The sequence below is a fragment of the Adiantum capillus-veneris genome, chromosome 13, assembly GCF_014529385.1.
Source record: "Adiantum capillus-veneris isolate H3 chromosome 13, ASM1452938v2, whole genome shotgun sequence".
NCBI lineage: Eukaryota > Viridiplantae > Streptophyta > Polypodiopsida > Polypodiales > Pteridaceae > Adiantum > Adiantum capillus-veneris.
Genome location: NC_140943.1, coordinates 64839843 through 64863424, shown reverse-complemented (window position 1 = coordinate 64863424; position 23582 = coordinate 64839843). Strand labels below are relative to the sequence as shown.

General features: G+C 47.4%; 1 protein-coding gene across 1 annotated transcript in view; it reads left to right on the top strand.

Annotated features, from left to right (window-relative positions):
* Window positions 1–21762, top strand: part of LOC147444161 (putative sphingolipid transporter spinster homolog 2) — an 80105-nt gene extending 58343 nt beyond the window's left edge. Inside the window, exons 2-16 of the mRNA XM_086526868.1 lie at window positions 7923–8069; window positions 8230–8367; window positions 8445–8546; window positions 17473–17577; window positions 17653–17728; window positions 17807–17881; window positions 17971–18073; window positions 19688–19757; window positions 19834–19931; window positions 20160–20236; window positions 20339–20452; window positions 20530–20649; window positions 20759–20887; window positions 21005–21083; window positions 21290–21762. Coding sequence (XP_086382994.1) covers window positions 8023–8069; window positions 8230–8367; window positions 8445–8546; window positions 17473–17577; window positions 17653–17728; window positions 17807–17881; window positions 17971–18073; window positions 19688–19757; window positions 19834–19931; window positions 20160–20236; window positions 20339–20452; window positions 20530–20649; window positions 20759–20887; window positions 21005–21083; window positions 21290–21393 — 1437 coding nt within the window. The 5' untranslated portion in view covers window positions 7923–8022 and the 3' untranslated portion in view covers window positions 21394–21762. The remainder of the gene's footprint in view (window positions 1–7922; window positions 8070–8229; window positions 8368–8444; window positions 8547–17472; window positions 17578–17652; window positions 17729–17806; window positions 17882–17970; window positions 18074–19687; window positions 19758–19833; window positions 19932–20159; window positions 20237–20338; window positions 20453–20529; window positions 20650–20758; window positions 20888–21004; window positions 21084–21289) is intronic.
* The last annotated feature ends 1820 nt before the right edge of the window (window positions 21763–23582 follow it).

The following is a 23582-nucleotide window of genomic DNA, read 5'->3' as shown; positions in this document are numbered from 1 at the left end:
AGCTCCAGTGTAACAACTTCCTCCTGATAGACAGGAGGAGGGGAGCAATCTGCTGCTCGGGAGACAAGTCCAAACCAACCTGACAGCCCAAGTACCGAAGTGCAGTCCCTGGGGGAATCCACCTAAAACCCTCTCCTGGTATCCAATCAGGCACAGGAAAACTACCAACCGAGAAAGCCACTGTCTTTCTCCAGTTGATCAGTGCGCCAGATGTGCAACAGAAGGTCTCCAGAGCATGCTCACACCTGTGAAGGTTGGCCTCCTGGCCGTCTAAGTACAAGGCTGAGTCGTTGGCAAACTCAGTGTCCAGTAGCTCGTCTCCGTGAATAGGGGCCCGTAGACCAACCTGTTGCGTCACCAAAAACCTGCTCATCGCCTCCGCATAGAACAAAAAGAGGAAGGGGGCAAGAGGACAGCCCTGTCTGACCGAACGTGTGAGCATGAAGCGATCACCTCTACCTCCTACCAAAAGTACTTGACTGTGAGCATGTCTGTACAAAGCTGACACCCCTCTGATCCAAGCATCTGAGAAGCCCATCCTGCATAGAGTGCCCTCTAGAAAGTCCCAATCAACTCTGTCGTATGCCTTCTCAAAATCGAGAAGAAGAATCATCAGGTCCTCACCACGGAGCTGTGCTAGGGCAGAAGCCTCCCAAAAAGTAAATGTGCTGTCAAGGATACTGCGTTCCTTGACAAAACCTGTCTGAGTCCCATGTATAAGGCTCTCTAGAAGTGGCTGGATCCTGAAACTCAGAGCCTTGCCAAGAATTTTGTAGGCTAAGTTGAGGATGGTGATGGGGCACCACTGTTGAATCTCATCCAAGGAGCCACCCTCCTTGGGAATGAGGTAGATCAAGCCCTCACTCATGCTGTCAGGCATCACTCCTGTGTGCAAGATGTACTGAAAAGCACTACAAAGATCTGGGCCAAGCAAGTCCCAGTACTCCAAGAAAAAACTGGGAGTCAACCCATCCTCACCTGGATCTGTGCTAACAAGCTCCTGGCAAGCCTGCTGTAGCTGCTTCTCCAACCAAGGACTGTCTGGATGTTGCTCCTGCATCCTTTGCAACGAAGCAATGCCGCGTCTGAGACGCTGCTCCTTCTCTCTCGTTGCAGCCCAGCGAGCCAAAGACTCCTGGAGAAAGAAACGACTAATCTGAGCTAGCCTTTAGGCCACTCTGTCAGCAGGAGAATCCTGCCTGTCCAAGCTCTCTGTCCAGAGAGCCTCTACGCGCTCTCTGAGTGCAGAGTCCAGCAAGACCCTCTCTGAGATGCGAAGCATCGTGCTCCCTCTCCTCTACCTGTCTGCCGGGTGCCTGGTCCGAGAAGGAAGTCCCTGCCAGAATGCCAACTGTCCCTGCCAAGTCACTGAAATGGTCACTAGTGTAGAAGCGATCTATCTGCGATAGATTCACTCCTCCCACTCTGCGGTCCGAACGAGGGAAGGCAAGGCTGTCTGGGGGCCTCACAAAACTAGAGTGCTACCATACATCCGAGACCCTCAGAGTCATACAAAACCTCTCCCAAGCTACCAGCTCAACTCCATGCACAGTAGCATGGCTACCACCAATCCTGTCAGAAGGGTCCTCCAACATGTTGAAGTCCCCCTCTATGCACCAGTGTTCTGCCTGCGGCAGAGACAACTATCTGTGACCAAAACTCTACTCGTGCAGTCGCCACATTGGGCGCATAGATGTTCAAGAAGCCCACAAGGAAACCCTGAACCTACATAGTAATCCACTGAGCCTTGCTTGGCACAATAATCCCTCTGCCCACAATGGCCTGCTGCAAAGAATCCACAATAATCATACATACCCCACCCTGGATGCCTCTAGGTCCGGAAGCAGCTGACCAAAAAGTATCATATCGTCCACGCAAGAGCTGACCACAATGTCTAATGCGGCTCTCACACAGATGGTGCTCCTGATGCATAAGGAGATCAATCTCTCCTCCCACAAGGCAGTGCTGAAGCTCCTTACGCTGAAACTGGGGCCCACCAAGTCGCTGCACATTCCATGAGACGATCCTCATGGGGAGCAAAAGAGAACAGATACTGCCGCAGCAGCTAAATGTGCTATCTTCGAGGCTGGCTTGGATGGGGAGTAATCCGCATCTGAGCGTCCTCTAGATAGGCGTGACTGCAACGAGTGCCTGGCCCAAGCCCAAGTAGAGCGAGCCGTCCGTAAAGCAACCTCCTTTGTCTAGGAATCCTCATGAATGTGTACATAGGATGGCAAGCACTACATATCGGCAAAGAAGTAGATCACAATGTGTCTACATCCTGATGTATCTAGAGGGGTCACCGCAAACTTGGCTAGTGGCCACAAAGTCTAAAGCATGTTTGTAACTCCTAGTTCTCCCATGTGGTGAGAGAACTCTAGAACCTGTGTGTGTAACCACCTCAACACTGAGTCGAGAGTCCACTCAGTGTGGTCCCTGCCGCAAAGGGGAAAAGAGAAGCCAACCGCTGAGTCCAAGGCCTCTATCCCCCTAGCTGCAAGGAACAGAACGTGGACCCTGAAGCAGGCTGCCTCATGGTCTGTTGATGGGTCTTTGAGAAAACGAGTGAAGTCGTAGTCGAAGAAGTCCCATCGGCACCGCAAGTCGATGCTCGTCAGACCACGAGGGATAGCTGCAAAAGGAGACGTCTGTACCTGTAGAGGGGGTCGCAAGAAAGGCCGTCCCTCTCTCGCCAAGCGACTCGTGGCAAAGGCATTGCCAAGAGATGTCCTAGCAGCCGGAGATGGCCCTGCCCCCTGGGTCGGCTGTGGAACTGGAGCGGGATGGGGGGGGGAGTAGGAGCATGGGTAAGAGGTGGAGAGGAGGGGCGGGGGGGGGAGCGGCAGAGGAAGAGGAGTGGGGGGAGGAGGCGGGGGGGAGAATGATGAGGAGGGGGGAACTCTGGGGGGGAGGGGTTGTCTAGGGTGAAGCTGAGCTGGGGGTTGGATCAGGGACCTCATCCTGCTCAAGAGGATCGAAACGGTTCCCCGTGGGACCCACTGCTGCTGGGCAGGCGCCTGAGGACCACTCTGAGTGCCAGGCTGTCTCTGTGGCCCCTGCAGTCGTCGACCACGGACCTACTACCATCCCTCCTCCGTTGGAGCCCCAAGCTTGGAGGGAGGCTCTGCATGTGTGCGCTATGTCTTGGCCTGTGGCTGCTGGCCAGCCCTTGCAGGTTGGGGCTGAGTCTGTGGTGTAGGTCGAGGCCTCCTCCATGGACAGGCCTTCGCAAGATGGCCCATTTGTTGACAAATGAAGCACTGGTTCGAGAGACCCGAATACTCCACGCTCTCTCTGAACCAACCCCCACTCACACGAGGCAGAAAAATGACCTTCGGGAGCGTGTGAGTGTCCCTAACCAGAACGCGAACTACGGGAATGCCGGCCGCCTTGGCAGCTACTGAGGCTGTCGTGCGAGGTGTCTCCAGGACAGTCCCAATCCTGAGCCTATCTTGGAGAAAAGCTCCCTCCGCAAACCAGGAAAGCAGACGGAGATGGGGATGTCTGCCTCCTCTACCAGAACAGCCGAAGGAGGGTCAAAACCATGTCTCCACCGTCGAAAGTGGGCTCGAGCTGCTCGGATGGTCAACGGACTTATGGCGATGACCTTGGACGCCATCTCAGAGGTCTCAAACTCGATCTGATAGTAGCCTCGTCCGAGTATCTGTACGTCCAAGATCTTGCCCACCTCTGTAAGTAGGCGGGCCTTGAGAAGGTCACGCAACTCTCCTCTGCTGGGTCGGGTACCGAGAATCTTGCAGATGATAGAAGTCGCCTGCAAGCGCTCTACCTCTGCGGCTAGGCTCGCTTGCTCTGTCGGTGAAAGAGCAAGTCGAATGGTGGGCTCAGCGGGGTCGGGCGAGGGGGCTTGGGTAGAGTCCCTCTGTTGTCCACGCGCCCTCATATATATTTCATTTATTTCTTGTTGGGTCGTGGCCCGTGGGGGATTTTTCCAGGCTTTGCCTTGGGCACCTATTTATGGGGCCAGGGGGGTACCCACTTCCATCATCTGGTTATTGTGTATTGGGTCTTCTGCTCATGGTAGTCATGGGGGGCTGAATGCCCCCTCTTCCTACATCTAGCGTTTGTGCTCTCTCTCTCTCTCTCTCTCTCTCTCTCTCTCTCTCTCTCTCTCTCTCTCTCTCTCTCGTACACGCGCACTCTCACATGGTATCAGCAGCTTCAGCTTTACCATGGTCTGGGCGCACCTTCCGCATCAAGTACTCCTCCCAAGAAGAAGATCAGCCAGCATTTTGCATCAGCCAGGCAAGCGATGGAGCTTTTCTGTCGCGGAGAAACCCTTCTCCACCTGCGTTTTTGCTCTCCCACATGGCGATCACCTCCAAGAAGCAAGCGCTGGCCTCTACAGGCTTTTTTGTCGCGGAAAACCCCTTCCCTACCACCTGCGTTTTTCAGCAGCACCTGCGTTTTTGGCCAGATATGCGTTTTTGCAAGAGGGGGAGAGCGCTAGCCACACCCATCATGGATCTTGCCTCCTACCCGACTTAGCATCCGGTGCTTTGCCAGTGACAATCCTCTCCATATACCACTGTTTATAGCCATACTTCCCCGCTGTTTTCTCTGTTTTCAGCCCACCTGGGGTTGTGACTTTGATTCTCCACCCTCCCCAGACCCTCTGCACCGCCCGGACCATTCGGAGCATATGAGCACCCTAAAAATCGCTGGACAGCCGCATTTTCATCACCTTGTAGTTGCGTTTTTGGGTGGACAACAGCTATATGGCTTGTGTTTTTCATAGAGGATGAAGTTACCTCCTGCCAAGACACCATCCGGTGGTGGTCTGTGCGGTCTCTCTGTGACTGCTGCAGTCCACAGCATCTTCGAATTGGCTTGATCGTCAACGGGCGTACAATCCTTGATAGATTCATTCCAGCCATCATTCACGCACTCTAGAGGGGTGGTGACTTGTGGTTTGCTATGGACACACCTATGCACTCATCAAAGGAGTTCACACGAGATATGGCCATGCTCATGGCATATGGGATTCCGACATTCCCGGAGAAGACACCACCATCTTGTGGACAGACACTTACCACTTGACCTCGACACGTCAGATTACTTGCTTACACAGGAGCATCTACATGGACTCAGGGAGAGGATCTTGGATCTCTTCTTGGCTAGATTCATTGCTTGGATCTATAGACTGGAGTAGGACTTCAGTGCTTCGGACTCTCTTGGAGAGTTTCCCCACGAGATGCGGGAGAATAGGCACCCCGCGACTACATCTGGAGTGATCCGGAGCTTGGCTTAGATGGTAGTGCAGTTGCTCTTCTACACTCGTGATCATTTGGATTGCTGCCTTCAGGATTGCTTACACTCACCCTCGGTAACCTTACAACAGACTTATCCCCGGACCTGGGTAGTAGACCACTCCCAGCTCATTCACATTGAGAGCCAAACGGAGTTGCGGTTTTGTGGCGTTGTTGGCGCGGATTCTGTTTTGGTTGACACCGGAGGATTGGAGGCAGGAGATACAAGCAAGACGGCGCAGACAGATTGGTCTAGCCTTTCCTCTTCTCAGAGGATCTTCACAGCGCAGACTGCTTAGTCTGGCTTCTCTACTTCTACAGGATGATCACGGTGCAGACAGCTTGATTTGACCACACCTCTTCTTAGAGACCCTCCACAGCGTAGATTGTTGAGTCTGGCTTTCCCCTCATCTTTTGATTACCCTACCTACTGGACACCATCCGGTGGTGGTCCGTGCGGTCTATCGGTGACTGTTGCAGCTTACGAGTAGCTTCTATTGTATAGACTACTTAGTCTGGCTTCCCTTGTTTCAGAGGACGCTTTATGATGCAGGTTCCTACATCTAGTCTTCCTAGAGCTTTGCACAGCTTAGGCACCTGGCCACACTGGGTTACAGGTTCATGCATGGACAGGCTTCCGGTCATTCTCATGATGGTTCTTGGGCTTCACCATTTTCTCTAGCTGATTTGACTACAGACACCACAGATCCTATTGGGCAGGACACTTGTAGGTCTATTGGCACTCCTTTCACGACAAGGAGTTGACTGTTGTTTTCACACTCAGTTCGGGACCTTTACGTAGTATCTTCACCCTGTATCGGCGGAGTCCAGTAGTTTGCTACACTGCTCGTGACTGCACTTTACCATGGAGATTTCTTGGCGGTCGGGACAACACAGACTGTTGTTACACTCATGGAGTATCCTTCCGTGGACATTGCAGCAGACATCTTCATCATTTGCCTCACATCTTCGGCTTCATGCGGTTTGTTCAGCATCAGGTGCTAAGAGGGGGTGTTAGATTTACACCACTTTGTTGCTTCACTCAGGTCTAGAGCATACATGTACGGTTAGTATGTCTCTGGGCTGATGTCTCTAGGCTGGCCACCCATAGTCTAGGTTGCTCCTGGTCCGGCCGCCCACCTTCTCCGAGTGCCCTTATATATATTTCAATTATTTCTTGTTTAGTCTTAGGGGATTTTTCCAAGCTTTGCCCTACCTCCCTAGGGCACCTATTTATGGGGCGAGGGGGGTATCCACTTCCATCAGCTGGTTATTGTGTATTGGGTCTTCTGCTCATGGTAGTCATGGGGGGCTGATCGCCCCCTCTTCCTACATCTAGCGTTTGTGGTCTCTCTCTCTCTCTCTCTCTCTCTCTCTCTCTCTCTCTCTCTCTCTCTCTCTTACTGTCAGTCTAGATTATCAAGTGTTCTGGCACTTTTGTGAGTCTGTTCGCAAACCGTGCATGCCCAGGCACTTAGTGTAGATGCATATCCTCTGGTTGCACACAGCATGATCATAAGCATTCCCATCTGAATCCTTCAGGGGAATTTTCCAATGTATTTTACCTATTTTCCCTATTTTTGACATTTTTCACTTATTATTCTAAGTGACTTTTGTTGGGAACTGAGTAGGGCAAATTGGGTAAGATAATATATAAGCAAACCAAGGCTAGCACTATTTGGCAGAAGAGGAAGGAGAACACAGGCCACAAGCAGCAGGCTCACCCCCTCTCTCTCAAGCAGGACATTCTCCCCCTTGGTAGCGTTTTCCTCTCAAGCAAGATCTCCCAGCACTTGGCGTTTTCAGCCGAGCTCATCGCCATAGGACCCCAACACTTGGCGTTTTTTCATCAAAGACCTCATCGCCATACAACCCCCAGCCTTGGCGTTTTTTAGAAACCCAACATCGCCCTCCCTTTCCCTAGCGTTTTCAGCATCACCTAGCATGAGAATCTCAGCGTTTTTGCCAGCTTAAAACAGCGTTTTCAGCCAGCAAGATTCAGCCCAAACCAGCGTTTTTGGTTTTCAGCAGATTTCAGTCCATTGGTGTTTTTAGACAGCAGATAAAGGGCATCGGTTTTCAGCCATAGAGTCGGTCTCGTCATCCCGGTCGTCGACCTCGACATAGCCTAGACTTGGGGTACCCATCCCGGCTCCTAAAACAAAACAAAACAAAACCTGATGTAGATGGACTTATGGTTCTTGAAAAAAAATTTATATACAGCTCAGCTAGGGGAAGGCCTGCGGGGCGGGGGGGAATGGGAGGGGGGTTTCATTGCTGATGGCATAGCTGTTTTGGTTGCAGCTGAGCGTTGGCACTGCCATGGGTTTGGCAGCCAGTTGGTTTACAGTGGCCCCACTCCAGTTTCATGGTCATGCCCAATGCCCATACATTCTTTAGCTGAGGGCAGCTCCTTGATCTTTACGGGAGGCAATTAGTGGTGTACATGATTGATTGGGTACAAGACCTCCTGTATGGGGGCCAGTGGATAGTTGCATCCACATCAGCTTTTAGTGCATTTGGTGCCTTTCTAAACATGGTTGGAACTGACTGCATGTTCTGATGCTACTAGGATGATTCTATAATAATTTTTATGGCAGTATGCTGAGAATCCACATTTTAAGAGAGCTTGTTTTTCCTTTGTGTGTGCAGATTTAAGGAGCAGTCGGGTTTTTGTCTATCTGAGAGTTGAAAGTTTATTGAAAGGCATGGTTGATATTGGCACCCGCTAAATTGGTTCAGTAGCTCAGCTATGGCTGGACATTTGGAAGACCAGCCTAAATGGTTCACTCCAGAAAGGTTTTGTTTTTGCAGTTATTTTACATGCAGCACAACAGCCCACAAAATGACAGCCCCCTGCTATCTTGTCCTTTCTTCTTATGGTTTTCTGCAAATCTGTTTCCTCATTAGGTTTGTTATTTTTGTATGTGAACCAATGAGGATTTTGTTGTAATTCCAGGATGCTCTTCATATTCTGCTTTGTTAATCTCCTCAATTATATTGATAGAGGAACTATAGCAAGTAATGGTGTCAATGGATCCAGCACCAATTCAACGTGTAATGTAACAGAGACTTGCCATACTGGCGCTGGAATTCAGTAAGTGTGACACACAACAACATCATTTTACCCTAAGGATTGTTGGACTCTTACATTGGTGTTTTGCTTGCTTCAAGAGGTGACTTCGGGTTGAGTAACTTTGAGGATGGATTCTTATCTTCGGCATTCATGATTGGCCTATTGATTGCATCCCCAATATTTGCACACTCAGCCAAAGTGTAAGTTCATCTTTAAATGATTACAACGTGAATTGGGTAGCATTGCAGCATCTACACTCAAAATTTATCTTTTGTTTCTCTTTCTTGGTGTGATGTCACATTCAAATATGTTGGCTGCTTCTTGGAGCATATCATGTTGCGATCTTCTGTATCGTATATAATATCTGAAAGTAGTAGAGTATAGACATAGTGACAAAAAGTGTCAAGAGTGGCAGCAGAAGCAAACAAGAGAAGGAGAGGAGAAATGAATGAAATGAAATGTTATATTAACGTCTTCAAAAGAGGCCAAAATGACCTATGAGACCAAAAAGTTACAACGCGGTGAATCTCATACAAATGTTAGCTCCCCATACCAACATGTTGTATCTCCCTGCATAGCTAACTGTCAAGAGGACTCAAGTGCTAGGTGGGCATATCTATCTCTGGGGAGGTCCCATAAACGGTGTATAAAGGAGACTGATCTGGTGAGCGCCTCAACCACTAGTGGGGGGGGGGCACACAAGAGGCTTCTCCATGTCTCCCGACCCGACCTTCCATGATGGTCCAATGAAGGCCCCCATATCGGAACTCCATAGAGCAATGCGGAAGCCACCAGAGTCTCAAAAAGCCAGAGCCTCATTTGAGGCTCCTGAAACTGAATCTGTGAACACATCCTCTCCAGTTCACCCAATGTTGCGTAGTCTCTGGTCAGTCTAGTCTCTGTTGCTCTCCTCAATGAAAGCGCTGGTCCACTAAAGACCACCCCAAGGAAGGTGTAAACATTTGTATACTCCATTGTCTCATGGCCGTATGTGAATGCGGGTGCTGATCTCTGTGGGGTGGTGTTAAACACCATAGCCTTGGTTTTACCAAGGTTGACAGACAAACCACTATGGTGGGAAAACCTATGCCAAGCATCCAAGTGACGTTGCATCCCCTCCGGCGAGTCGGAGATCAACACAATATCATCAGCATATAACAATAGTGGAATCCATGTCCCTGCCAGCTTTGCACCTCTAACACCATCTCTCAATATAGTCAAAAACCTCATTCACATACATACCAAATAGAGTACGAGAGAGCGGGCAGCCCTTCTTCACCCCGATAGTGGAGTGAACTAATGTAGATAGCCCCTCTGGAGTGTGTACATGCCCCACTCTACTGACCTGAATAATGCCATGATCCCCCAAATAAGCTCTATTAGTATTCCCATCTCCTGTAGTCTGCGCATCAATCTAGCTCTGGCACTATGTCAAATGCTTTGCGTAAGTCCACAAAGCCACAATAGATCCGTCTCCCATGTGATATGCCATCCTCAATAATGGCTCTGAGTGTCACAATGTGGTCAAGAGTAGAAAACCCTTCTGAACCCTGCCTACCCTGCTGCGCATATACCCTCCCTATCTGTCCATCTACTCAACTCCTGCTCAAGAATGGATGCGTACAACCGTGCCAATGTGTGTCCAATCATGATAGTGCGATAATTCTTAAGCTCCATAGGGTCTCCTAACTTGAAGATAGGTACAATAGTAGATAAACTCCAAGTATCAGGCATGCCCTCACACATGGCACGGTTGAACATCACTGCTAGAAGCTCTGCGAGCAGATCCCTGGCATGTATGAAATGCTCAGCCACAAAGCCATCATGATCATATGCTCTCCCGGTCCTCATCCTATTCAATGGCCTTCTTCACCATCTCAGCAGTGAAAAAATCACATGTGTGTGGGCATGGCGAGAGGGGGGGGGGGGGTGTTTCCAGGAACTGTGTATAGAGATGATGCATACTGGCCCCAGGCCTCTGTAGAAGAGAGGGGGAGTGCTCATGAAAGAGTCGCCATGCCTCACCTGAGTCTTGACTCAAGAATAGTTGATATAGATCGTGCTCTAGCCGAGCCAAAATTACCCTCTTCTTCCGCCACACTAGGCGTCGGAAGGCAATCCGTGACTGTGTGTGAGTGATGTCCCCCAAAAGCACCCTCCCCTGAAGTCTCGCTCTAATTTATGGGACCTCCCAAGAGATAGATATGCTCGGCTAGCCCTTGAGTCATCCCGACAGCTAGCACTACAAGGGGACACGACATACTGGTATGGGTAGATGACATCATGGTTTCAATCACATGGCTTCAGCATGGATAGACTGCCTCCGTTCCAGTACTTCATGGATGCACCCTCCCTATCTCTCACACGGAGAGAGATCACTAGACTCATACATCGGGATTTGATTCAGCTAGATACCAGGAGCACATGGATACAGCCGATACAGGATTTGGGCACGAAGATGGCTTTCTGTAGAGAGCATCTTCTCCAACTAACAGAGGATGGATATGTGATCAGACCGGCCTATATGGACACTCATTTATCCTATGGGATACAATGTGTTATTGGTCAGATGTGCGCATCATCGCATCAGCTAGAGATTGAGACTGGCAGATTTATGAGAGTACCAGCAGAGGCCAGGATATGCCAGTTGTGTCATATAGAGCCAAAGACAAAGTTACATCACATTTGTCATTGTCCGGTATACTATGAGATACGAGGCCGCTTTCATTGTCTATTCAAAGAGGGCTTTGGACTGCTGGCTAGAGTCATGAGATATCAAGATCAGAGATGTCTCGGGTTGTTTTTGCTAGAGCTGCGCAGACACAAGGAGAGTGTCCTGAGGAGATTAGGCAATGGGAGACATTCACAGAGGCTGATCACTGACTTCTTTAGAGTAGGAACTCAGCAGCCAGATGAGCATGCTTCACAACAGACTTCGGAGCCCACTTATACCAGAGGTATATTAGTTGACAAAGCCATTGAGCTTGGAAGAGCTAGACGCCCACCCCTACGATGGCAACCATGACATCAATGGAGGCTTCATCAGAGAATTAGGACTATTCTAGCTTGACATGGGAGATCCCCAATACGACTTTTTAGAGAGGCGGACATTGACGAAGCTCTTCAGTGACCGATGCAATACTTTTTCGGAAAACGCCGATGCCAGGCATCCTCGGGCATTGACGATGGTGATGATTTTAGTTTTTCGCTTTATTTCATTTTTATTTTTGTACCCAGACATTGTATTAGATCCACCAAGATTGTATCAATTTGATCTCATAGGTCATTTTGGCCTTTTTGAGACGTTTAATATAACAGTTTTCTACCTCATCATTGTACCCCCTGAGCATATCTACTAGAGATAGAGCTCCATCCCCTCAGTATACTAGCACATGTATTACCCCACCTCTTATCTGACTACTGCAGCTCTCTACCACCTCACCTCTAGTCTTGTATCACTTTAGTTCAGTTCTTTTTCAGAACTTTTTTCAGCACTTTTATCCTTTTTTGGATACCCAGAGGATACACACATGTAAATGGTTTTGTCTCATAGGCCGAGTTCGGCCTCTAGAAGATGTTAATAAAGCTCTCTCTCTCTCTAACCTACTAGTTAACTCTATCGTTTTTTAACTTTTAACTCTATCGTGTCTCTCTCTCTCTCTCTCTCTCTCTCTCTCTCTCTCTCTCTCTCTCTCTCTCTCTCTACCCCTCCCTTGCCATACCTCCTCGCGTTCCCCCACTCGCCCAGCTACCACGCCCGCTGCTAGTGTGGATGCACACGTGCGTTTAGTGGCTCTTTTTCGGACGGCGATCAAGCATGAGGAAGCTGAACGATAAAGCCGACCACCTAGAGGACGCCATTCAAAAGTGCAAAGAGGAAATCACAGAGACCATTACCAAGATGAACCGCAATCTCTTGGGCACAATAAACATGCTCGAAGGACGCATGCTGATCCAAGAGAGCAAGATAAATACACTGGAAGACCGAGTGACGACTCAAGATGAAGAGATTGCGTCACTCAAGAAAGATCTCACCGAAGCACGATCAAGAAACACACTGGAAGAGGGCGAACTGCAACCCTCAGTAATCGAAGAAATCAACACGATCAAGGAGCAAGTATTGGCCATCAAAGAGGGAGAAGAGCAACACAAAGAAATGACGACTTCTTGGGTGGATGTTCTTACCAAAACTCAACGGAAGGCGGATGAAGCCGAGAAATGGATCAAGGTGGCCAAGAAAGGAAAAGGCAAGGAGATAACGCCCACGTCCACACCCACTATCATTAATCAGACACTAGAGGAGGAGCAAAGAAGACGGGTGCGCGCTTTACATGTGAGAATTTGCGGTCTTAAAGACAAAGGCAATGTGGACGAAGAGATAAAAGAACTCATAGCCTTGATGGGGGTTCGTGAGCCGAGGCACACAAGAGCATGGAGAGTGGGCAACATAAAGAAAAATGGAAGCAGTGGGGAAACCTCAAAAGAAAGAGCACTCATCCTCCGTTTTCCCTCCATGGAAGCGAAGAAGTCCTTCTTGAAGAAAAGACCAACTCTTAAAGAGACTGACATCTTTCTCGGGGATAATCTCACCCTCTTGCAGATCGCTCATATGCAAGAAGTAATGCCGGAGATTAGAGCGGCAAGGGGAAAAGGCAAGATTGCCTTTTACCGAGATGGAAGAGTGGTAATACTAGAGCGACGCTCCACATGACGGTGCGAGACTTATGGGACCACACTCAAAGTGGCTGCCTGGAACTGTAATGGATCTATGCGTCTTGATGTGGGTGCTTTTGAGGATAGCTTTACTAGAAGAGATATCATCTTTTACTCTGAGACACACCAGGCCCCTGGGTAATCCATGCCTCACATCAGTGGATACAGGTGGGAGATAGCTTACAGACAGGAGACACGCTCAGAGCACAGAGGACGGGGCTCGGGGGGAGTGGCAGTGTTATTTAGAGAGGATCTGCAGCCATTGATACATATAGCCCGCAGGGATGAGCAGGCTAGATACATGTGGGTGAGATTGAAAGCAGAGACAGGCAGATATCTCTACCTTGCTATTTGCTACTTTCCCCCGAGTACATCAGTTTATGCATCACCCAGAGGACAATCCCCTTTCTCTATTTTGGATGATGACATATGGGAGTTCTCTAGAGATGGTGACATTATCATCCTAGGGGACTTCCATGCTAGGACTGTCCATCACCAGGCAGTGTTTTATGATACTTCAAAGGAGATGCTAAGAGAGCTAGATGTTGTAGAGACAGGCTTGTCCAGACTATCACACGATGTGGAATATACTGAGTATGGGCGACACCTGATAGACATGGGCACCGCACATGGATTGGCCATCTTGAATGGCCTACAGAGATTTCCTGTTGCAAGAGGTTTTACATGCTTTCCACACAGACATGGAGCCAGCACAGTGGACTATGTCATGGCACAACCGAATCTCATCTCTAGTATCCAGGATCTCACAGTTGGGCCCAGACCGGTCGGGGTGGCAGTGGATCATGCTCTGGTATCGATGACCATCTCCTTCCAGTTAGTGTAGCACACAGGCCACGGTTAGCAGCCCCTACTCACTACACCTTCACACGGGAGATGGATTCTGTATACATAGACGGGATCTACAGACGCCTATGCACTGAGGACCCGGGGCGACCTCTTGAGGAGCTAACTACTATACTGACACAGACATTACATGATGCAGCAGCAGAGGCATACCCACACACCGAGCCTGAGCAGAGATGCCGATCAGGGAGCATGCCTCAGAACAGCTGGTACGATGACGAGTGCCGCCAGACTAGAGCCAGACTTCAGAGGGAGGTGCTTTTGGGGGACGTCACTCATAGACAGTCACAGATTGACTTCTGGCGCCTGGTGGGGCGGAACAAGAGGGCTTTTTTGGCTCGGCTCGAGCAAGATCTATACCAGCTATTCTTGAGTCAAGACTCGCGTGAGGCGTGGCGGCTCTTTCATGAGTAGTCCCCCCCCCCCCCCCCCCCCCCTGCTATTTCCTCCACAGAGACCTGGGGTCAGTACGCATCATCTTTGTACACAGTACCTGGACAGCCGCCCCTTCCCAACCCCCCCGATCCATGCCCACACACATGTGCTTTTTTCACCGCTGAGATGGTGAAGAAAGCTATTGACAGGATGAGGACTGGGAGAGCATATGATCATGATGGCTTAGTCGCTCAGCATTTCATGCATGCCAAAGACCTACTAGCAGAGCTTCTAGCAATTATGTTTAACCGTGCCATGTGTGAGGGCCTATCGGACACTTGGAGCCTATCTACGATTGTACCTATCTTCAAGTCAGGAGAACCCAGGGAGCGTGGGAATTATTGCACTATCATGATTGGACACACACTGGCACGGTTGTATGCATCCATTCTTGAGCAACAGCTGAGTAGATGGGTAGAGAGGGAAGGAATGCGTGCAGCTGGGCAGGCAGGGTTCAGGAGAGGCTTCTCTACTCTTGACCATATCTTGACACTCAGGGTCATCATCGAGGAGGGCAGATCTCATGGAAGACGGATCTATTGTAGCTTTGTGGACTTCCGCAAAGCTTTTGACACAGTACCCAGAGCTAGATTGATGCGCAGATTACAGGAAATGGGAGTACCCACAGAGCTCATTTGGGGGATCATGGCATTGTACAGATCAGTAGTAGGGCATGTACGCACCCCTGAGGGACTTTCTACACCGGTTCACTCCACTATTGGGGTGAAGCAGGGCTGCCCGCTCTCTCCTACACTTTTCGGTATGTATGTGGATGAGGTTTCTGACTACATTGAGAGCGATGGTGATAGAGGTGCACAGTTGGCAGGGACATGGATTCCACTTTTGTTATATGCTGATGATATAGTGTTGATCTCCGAATCTCCAGAGGGAATGCAACGTCAATTGGATGCTTTGCATAGGTTTGCCCACGAAAGTGGTTTGTCTATCAACCTTGGTAAAACCAAGGTTATGGTATTTAATACCACCCCACAGTGGATCAGGAGGTCAGCACCTACATTCACATACGGCCAGGAGACTGTGGAGTACACAGATGCTTACACTTACCTTGGAGTGGTTTTTAGCAAACCTGCATTCTCACTCAGAAGAGCAGCAGAGACCAGACTGACTAGAGCCCACGCAGCATTGGGTAGATTAGAGAAGATGTGTTCGTCGCAGGTTCAGTTTCAGGAGCCCCGGACGAAGCTCTGTCTCTTTGACACTTTGGTGGCTTCAGCATTGCTCTATGGAGCTGAGATATGGGGACCTTCATTGGATCACCACGGGAGGCTGGGTCGCACAGATGGATGGGGGAACATGGAGTCTCTATGATCTCGCGGCTCATTAGAGCCAAGGCATCAGTACCACGGGCCATTATCAGAGCAGAGCTAGCGGCCCCCCCACTAGTGGTGGAGGCGCTCACCAGATCAGTCTCCTTCATAAACCGCACATGGGAACTACCTAGAGACAGATATGCTCGCATAGCACTTGAGTCCTCTCGACAGTTAGCCATGCAAGGAGATACAACATGCTGGTATGGGGAGATGGCATCATGGTTTCAGGCACATGGGTTCAGCATAGACAGGCTGCCATCATTCCAGTACTCATTGGATGCACCATCTCTCACTCTTACACGGTCAGAGATCACCAAGCTCATCCGCCAAGACCTGACCCAACTAGACACCAGGAGGACATGGATACAACCAACACAAGAATTGGGCACTAAGATGGCTTTCTACAGAGACCACCTTCTCTAGCTTACGGAGGATGGTTTTGTGACAAGACCCAAATACATGGACACCCACTTGTCTCATGGGATATGATGTGCTATTGGCCAATTACGCACATCTTCTCACCAGCTGCGGATTGAGACTGGGAGATACAGCGGAGTACCAGCAAAGGCCAGGACATGCCCCTTGTGTGACATGGAGCCTAAGACAGAGCTGCATTATACATGCCGCTGCCCCATCTACTAGGAGATACGAGGCCGCTTCCATTGCTTGTTCAGAGAGGGTTTTGGACCACTCTCAAGAGTCATGGGATAGGAGGATCAGAGATGCCTGGGTTTGTTCTTGCTCGAGCTGCGCAGACACAGAGATAGCCTGATGAGTGACGAGGCTAGCTAGTCTCAAAGACGGATCACAGACTTATTCAGAGCAGACACGGGACAGCCGCAAGAGCCACTCCCACAGCAGAGCTCCCCCTCGTCTCACACCAGAGGCACACTGATCGACAGAGCGACTGAACTGGGGAAATCCAGGCGCCCACGACTGCGGAGGACTACACAGCATCGACGGAGGCTACGTCAAAAGATTCGGAGCACTCTGGCCAGGCATGCACGACGCCCGGTCAGACTACTAACCATGGAGGAGATTGATGAGATCCGCCAACAACCGATGCTAGATCTCCTATGATTCAGCTATCCCAGCAAGCCGCCCATTTTCCTTAGTTCACATCGACCGGTCTAGGATCCCATAGTATATATCTTTGTTTTGTACTGTTGTTATTTTGTTACTCTGACTTTGTATCAGATCCACCACCTTGTAACTTTCTGTCATTTCATTTTTGTCATCTTGTTACTCTGACTCTGACTTTGTATCAGATCCACCACATTGTAACTTTCTGGGCTCATAGGTCACTTTGGCCTTTTGAAGACGTTAATATAACATTTCATTTCTCTCTCTCTCTCTCTCTCTCTCTCTCTCTCTCTCTCTCTCTCTCTCTCTCTCTCTCTCTCTCTCTCTCTCTCTCATGTCCGTGGTCGCCAATGTGTCGCATCTACGATTCCGCAGTATCACCTAAGAAATTGTAAAGAATTTATTAAGTATCCGTTTATTTCATTGAGAACTCTATGGAGTCCTTTACTTATGCTGATGTAGTACTTAGCTCCAGTTCTATTCTGCTATTGACCTTCACATAGTGTTCCAGTTCAGTACACCTTACGTTGCCTTATTAGGAGGCAAGGGGCCATTTTTCTAATCTCTTTGTATATGTTGTAGAAGCTTATAAGTCCATTCATGAGAGAACGTACTTATACTATTGGAAGCCTCACTTTCTCACTTTCGTGTTTGAATGAGAAAAATAAGTCGCTCAATTGTCGTTTTTGCAAAACTGCAGGTGCAATCCTTTCAAACTTATTGGGGTGGGCTTGTCAGTGTGGACATTTGCAACTGCAGCATGTGGTTTTGCAGTGGAATTTTGGACCATTGCAATTGCACGAATGTGAGTTATTTGTTGTTTGAAAGTTGATAGGCTTAGTTTACGTTTTATGTGTGTCTAGTGCATTTTCTTTTCTAGGCTGGTTGGTGTTGGAGAAGCTTCTTTCATCAGCCTTGCAGCACCATTTGTTGTGGACCATGCACCTCAAGACAAGGTTGGATTGGTTATGTATCTGACAGTCGATTATGAACCTTGAATTCAAGTTCATGGATATTCATGTTATTCAAATCAGAAAACAGTGTGGCTCTCTTTGTTCTACATGTGCATTCCTGTCGGCATGGCATTGGGATACATCTATGGAGGAGTGGTATGTCAACTTTGTTGGAATCCTTACTATCTTCAGAGGTTCTCGTAGAACTCTGCTTATTTCTATATGTATGGGTTTTTGGTTTCAAGGTTGGAGGCTACTTGCATTGGCGGATAGCATTCTGGGGGGAGGCTATATTGATGCTACCTTTCGCAATATTTTGCTTAATCTCGCTTCCTATTCCCATGATAGGTAGTGCTCAGTGAACTTAAAGTTTTCATTTCTGTTATTACATCAAGGGCTGCATAAAGGTATCTGGTCTATATTGTACATCTTGTTCACTTCATTAGAAAGGGAAACAGACCGAAAACTTTGATAAACCCCATATAGTATCGTCTATATGAGCCAAGCTGGAGGTGGAGACAAGTTACTAACTTAAACAAGGATCACACAGTGCTATACGAAGATTCCTCTAACTGGATCGGTGAGTCTTATAAACAACCTAGAAGAACTGATTGACTTAGCCTTTGATAGTATGAAACAAACAAACTTTTAAAGATTTCTTTACCTAAAACTCAAACAAGTATTAAGAAGAGGATAGGGTTTAGGAGGGCCTCTTAATTTGCCATGAGATTACGAAGGTGGTGAAAATTTTGGCAAATAGGTGTATGGCATGTGTGCAAGGATGTTGGGTGGGTAAGAGAGGTCAAAGGTGTGCGTTTTTCCTTGAAACGAGGTAGATATTTTTATGATATTTCAGCCTTTCATAACAATCTCTAATTTGAGTGGAGATTATAGATTTTGAATTTACATGCCGAGATCTTTCCATAGATATGTTACATGATATATTTTAAATTTCATTTTTAGAGGCAAATTCAAATTAACTAGCCAGTTTTGCCTATTCTAATTCAAAAGTTGCCCTTTGATTACTTTCTTAATTGAAAGGTTTGACTCCTTAATCTATCAAATAAGAAGGCCCTCCCCTACCCCATTCTCTTCCTAATGAAGCCACTAACACAGTTTGAGAGATACAATTTAACCACGCATGTTTTCAGGATCATAAGTAAATGTTTTAAACAGCAAGGAAGTAAATGCTATAAACATATGCAAGGTATCCCAATCCAATTTTCTTGCTAGAACTACTCTCTTTATAATTGTTCGTGTTTAAAGAATTGTACTCATCATAGTTGTCGGCCCAAATAGGGAATAATTGTAACTTATGGCCACCTTGGATGATATTCTAAATCTATAGAGAGTTTTTAGCAGAACTACCCGCTATATAATTGTTACATGTTTAAAAAATTGAACTCACGGTAGTCGTTGACCCTAATTCGTCACTTATGGTCACCTTGCAAAGACTTAACTACTTGATTTTGTTTTACTTAATGTGTTTTTAATCTTACACAAAGATGTCTTGTCTATGGGGCGTGCTCGGTAAAGATCGTTTGAGAACCACCATATTAGTGTTGCTCTACTGGTATGTAGAATGAACAAAAAAAATTCTGAAAGATATGCTTTGAATATGGTGTTTCAGATAACATCACTGTTTTCTTACTTGGCATATATTTTTGACTCTGGTCATCACTGGTTCTGACTTACCTCTCAGATGCTGAGGGAAACCTCTTATGGATTACTGTACTGGAATAACGGCTCCAAACTTAACATAGATCGGTCCTGATGCTGGGTCTTCTCTTAACTAACTGGTCTAGATATTACTTGTATGACCTTAGTCTTTGACCTTGTGAGAAGCGTTATGGCACAAAATCTTTAAGCTTTAGCTGGTTGTGTCTGTGCTCATTGAAATTTTTGCCTGAAGTGTTTTGGATTCTAAGAGGATAACTTGATATGGATTGTTGTTCTATTTAGGCCAGATTGATGGTGCCTCCCATGATGAGCAAGAGCAAAGTTCAAGTAAAAGCAGCTCAAACAGAAATCTGTATGTCTATCTTAGGAGCTTTCAGAGCAATTTTCTCCTTGCATTGGTGTAACCATGATGCTTCTGTTATTTCCAGGCAAGAAAGTTTGAAGGCTTTTGGTCACCATGCTATGATTTTTCTGGAGGATATAAAGACACTTTTCAAAAATGTGACATACTCGATCAATGTTTTAGGTATGCCTTCCCTTGCATATTGCTCAAAACCCTTCAACTTCCTGCACCTGTTGGTGGCTGTTCACCTTTCTGTAAATTGTGTAAACCTTTTTGAAATTAAGCTCGTGATTGATTGGCCTCCGTTGCCACGGGATTACAAAATTTATTTGCTGAGAATTATGGTCTGGGTAGATCTCAAGCATTCTCGAGCATGTAAATTGAATGGTTTTCAAAGTTTGTTTTGGACAGGTTATATTGTGTTCAACTTCGTTCTTGGTGCCTATTCTTATTGGGGGCCAAGAGCAGGCTATGCTATCTTCAATCTAGTAAGTTTTCATCAGTCCTCTGTAACAATCATCAATGTTACGTGCATTTTGGTAGTGTGTTGGCTTGTATGAGGTTCAGAATCGTTTTTATGAATTTGATAGGCCAATGCAGATCTCGTCTTTGGAGGTGTGACTGTATTTTGTGGCATTATTGGAACGGTTGCTGGGGGCCTCGTACTCGATAAGATAGGAGCAACCATCACAAATAGTTTCAAAGTAATCTAAATCTTGTGTGTGACCTTTTTGTCTCATTTTGAAAAAAGTGTATGATGTCATTTATTTGTGTAATCCAGTTGCTGTCAATTGCGACCTTTATCGGAGCAATCTTTTGTCTTGCATCGTTTGTCTCAAGCACATTACTGCTTTTTATACCTCTCTTTTCTCTGGGGGAGCTATTTGTCTTTGCCACGCAGGTAAGTTTTCAAATAGTTTTGTTGCTTCTTAGTCTTTATATCTTCCTAATTTCAAAACCTTTGGAATGTGTGCGCTAATAATCAACTAATTATTGTTTTCTCTTTCCAGGGTCCAGTCAATTATTTGACAATGCAATGTGTCTCTTCAGAGTTAAGGCCTCTTGCCATGGCTGTGTCTACAGTTTGCATACATGTATTTGGGGATGTACCGTCATCTCCATTGGTGGGGCTTTTGCAGGTATGGCCTTCCTTCTATGAGTCTATTGGTTAATGTATGGCTCAATTTGCATGCATTGCATGGTTGACAACACAATCTATTACAGAACAGAAGGGTTCTGAAGTGTTTTTGATGCAGGATTATTTGGATAATTGGCGTGTCACAACTTTGATTTTGACAACAATCTTTTTCCTGGCAGCCATTGTATGGTTTGCAGGTAGACAATCTGCCTCTTAGTCTTTGTCTTTCAGACGTGGCGTATATGTTTGTTTGTCTTCTGCGGTGCCTTGATGTCATGATTTATTTCATTGGTCTGTATTCGTAGTCGACAGTTGAATCTGAGCGGGATATGATAGGTAGATCAAGTTTTTCTTTATAGATGCATGGAGTGATTTTGCGGTTGTTGTGCATGTATGTAAACAGGATACCTACTACCTGTGGAAAGTCGTACACTAGCAGAAGAATGCATTTTACAAACTACACAATTGGAGGATCTTCAAGAAGCTCCATTACTTGCCAAGGTCTGAAGCGATCTTCTCCAATCAAAGGACGTAATAATTGCCCAGGCATATGTTCTCTGGCAGGAACCTGCTGCTTAGTGGATGGGTAATGAGGAATGTACAGATATCCTCCAAGGCAACCTATTTAGGTTGGCATAGTGCTCTGTATCTATTGTTCTTGAGTTCAAGGCTCGTCAAATTGAGTTCGAGACTCATCAAATAGATCTTTGAGGTCTCTTGGGATTGTTCCCATGACATTAAAACTACTCTTCTTTTTTGGCTGTCAACTCACTTTCTCTGATGCAACACAGTACCATAAACATCATAAGGAAAGCTCAGAAAGCTAGCAGCCAAGGAGATTATGAATGGAAAGAGAATAGAGGTCTTCTTAGTCTATTAGAGTTTGAAGCAAAATACTAACTAGAGAGAGAGAGAGAGAGAGAGAGAGAGAGAAATGAAATGAAATGAAATGTTATATTAACGTCTTCAAAAGGCCAAAGTGACCTATGAGACCAGAAAGTTACAATGTGGTGGATCTGATACAAAGTCAGAGTAACAAGATGACAGAATGACAAAATAAAATACTATGGAATCCTAAACTACTAGGTTTGGACTAAGCAGCTAAACAACTAGCTGGGATAGCTAGATCACATGAGATCTAGCATCGGTCGCTGGCAGATCTCATCAATCTCCTCCATGGTCAGTATTCTGACCGAGCGTCGTGCATGTCGAGCCAAAGTGACCCGAATCCTCTGATGCAACCTCCATCGGTGCTGTGTAGTCCTCCGCAATTGTGGGCGTCTAGATCTCCCCAGTTCAGTCGCTCGGTCGATCAGTATGCCTTTGTTGTAAAGCGACGAGCTCTGCTGTGGTAGTAACTCCTCCGGGTGTCCTATGGCAGCTCTAAAGAAGTTTGTGATCTGTCTCTGAGATTGGCTAACCTCTCCTCTCGTCAGGCTCTCTCTGCGTCTGCGCAGCTCGAGCAAGAACAAACCCAGACATCTTTGATCCTCGTACTGCATGACTGTAGAGAATGGTCCAAAGCCCTCTCTGAACAAGCAATGGAAGCGACCTTGTATCTCGTAGTAGACGGGGCAGTGGCATGTGTAGTGCAACTCTGTCTTAGGCTCGATGTCACGCAGGGGGCATGTCCTAGCCTCTGATGGTACTCCGTTGTATCTCGTAGTAGACGGGGCAGTGGCATGTGTAGTGCAACCCTGTCTTAGGCTCGATGTCACGCAGGGGGCATGTCCTAGCCTCTGATGGTACTCCGTTGTATCTCCCAGTCTCGATCCGCAGCAAGTGTGAAGATGTGCGTATCTGGCCAATAGCACATCGTATCCCATGAGACAAGTGGGTGTCCATGTATCTGGGCCTCGTCACAAAACCATCCTCCGTAAGCTTGAGGAGATGCTCTCTGTAGAAAGCCATCTTCGTGCCCAGCTCCTGTGCTGGCTGTATCCATGTCCTCTTGGTGTCTAGTTGAGTCAAGTCCTGGCAAATGAGCCTGGTGATCTCGGACTGTGTAAGAGTCAGAGAGGGCGCATCCAGTGAGTGCTGGAAGGGAGGCAATCTCTCTATGCTGAACCCATGCGCTTGAAACCATGATGTCATCTCCCCATACCAGCATGCTGTATCTTCCTGTATGGCTAACTGTCGAGAAGACTCAAGTGCAAGGCGTGCATATCTGTCTCTAGGAATTTCCCACATGCGGTGTATGAAGGAGACAGATCTGGTGAGCGCCTCAACCACTAGTGGGGGGGCAGCTAGCTCTGCTCGTACAATAGCACGTGGTACTGAAGCCTTGGCTCTAATGAGAGAGAGAGAGAGAGAGAGAGAGAGAGAGAGAGAGAGAGAGAGTCAAATAACACATGCTCTTCATTTGTAGCTTTCAAGAACAAGGAGGTTTTGCCACCAAAACCTTGATCTAGAAATTGTTTATCATGAAGCTTGAGATCCCTCAAGCAAGCTGCTACTCTAGGGAACAAAAACGAGGGTGGGTTGCTAGAGTAAACAAGAGGGGACAAGGAACTCTATTCTTACAACGACCTAGAAATGCAGGTCTGATCCCCATTGAGAATTAACCTAGAGGAAGCCTTATGTACCAACTACAGGTAGATTAAGGTAAAGATCCTATGCCCGAAGCCCATCTTTGCCAAATTTGCCATCATGGAGTCCCATTTGACGTTGTCAAATGCCTTGGCCAAGTCATTGCT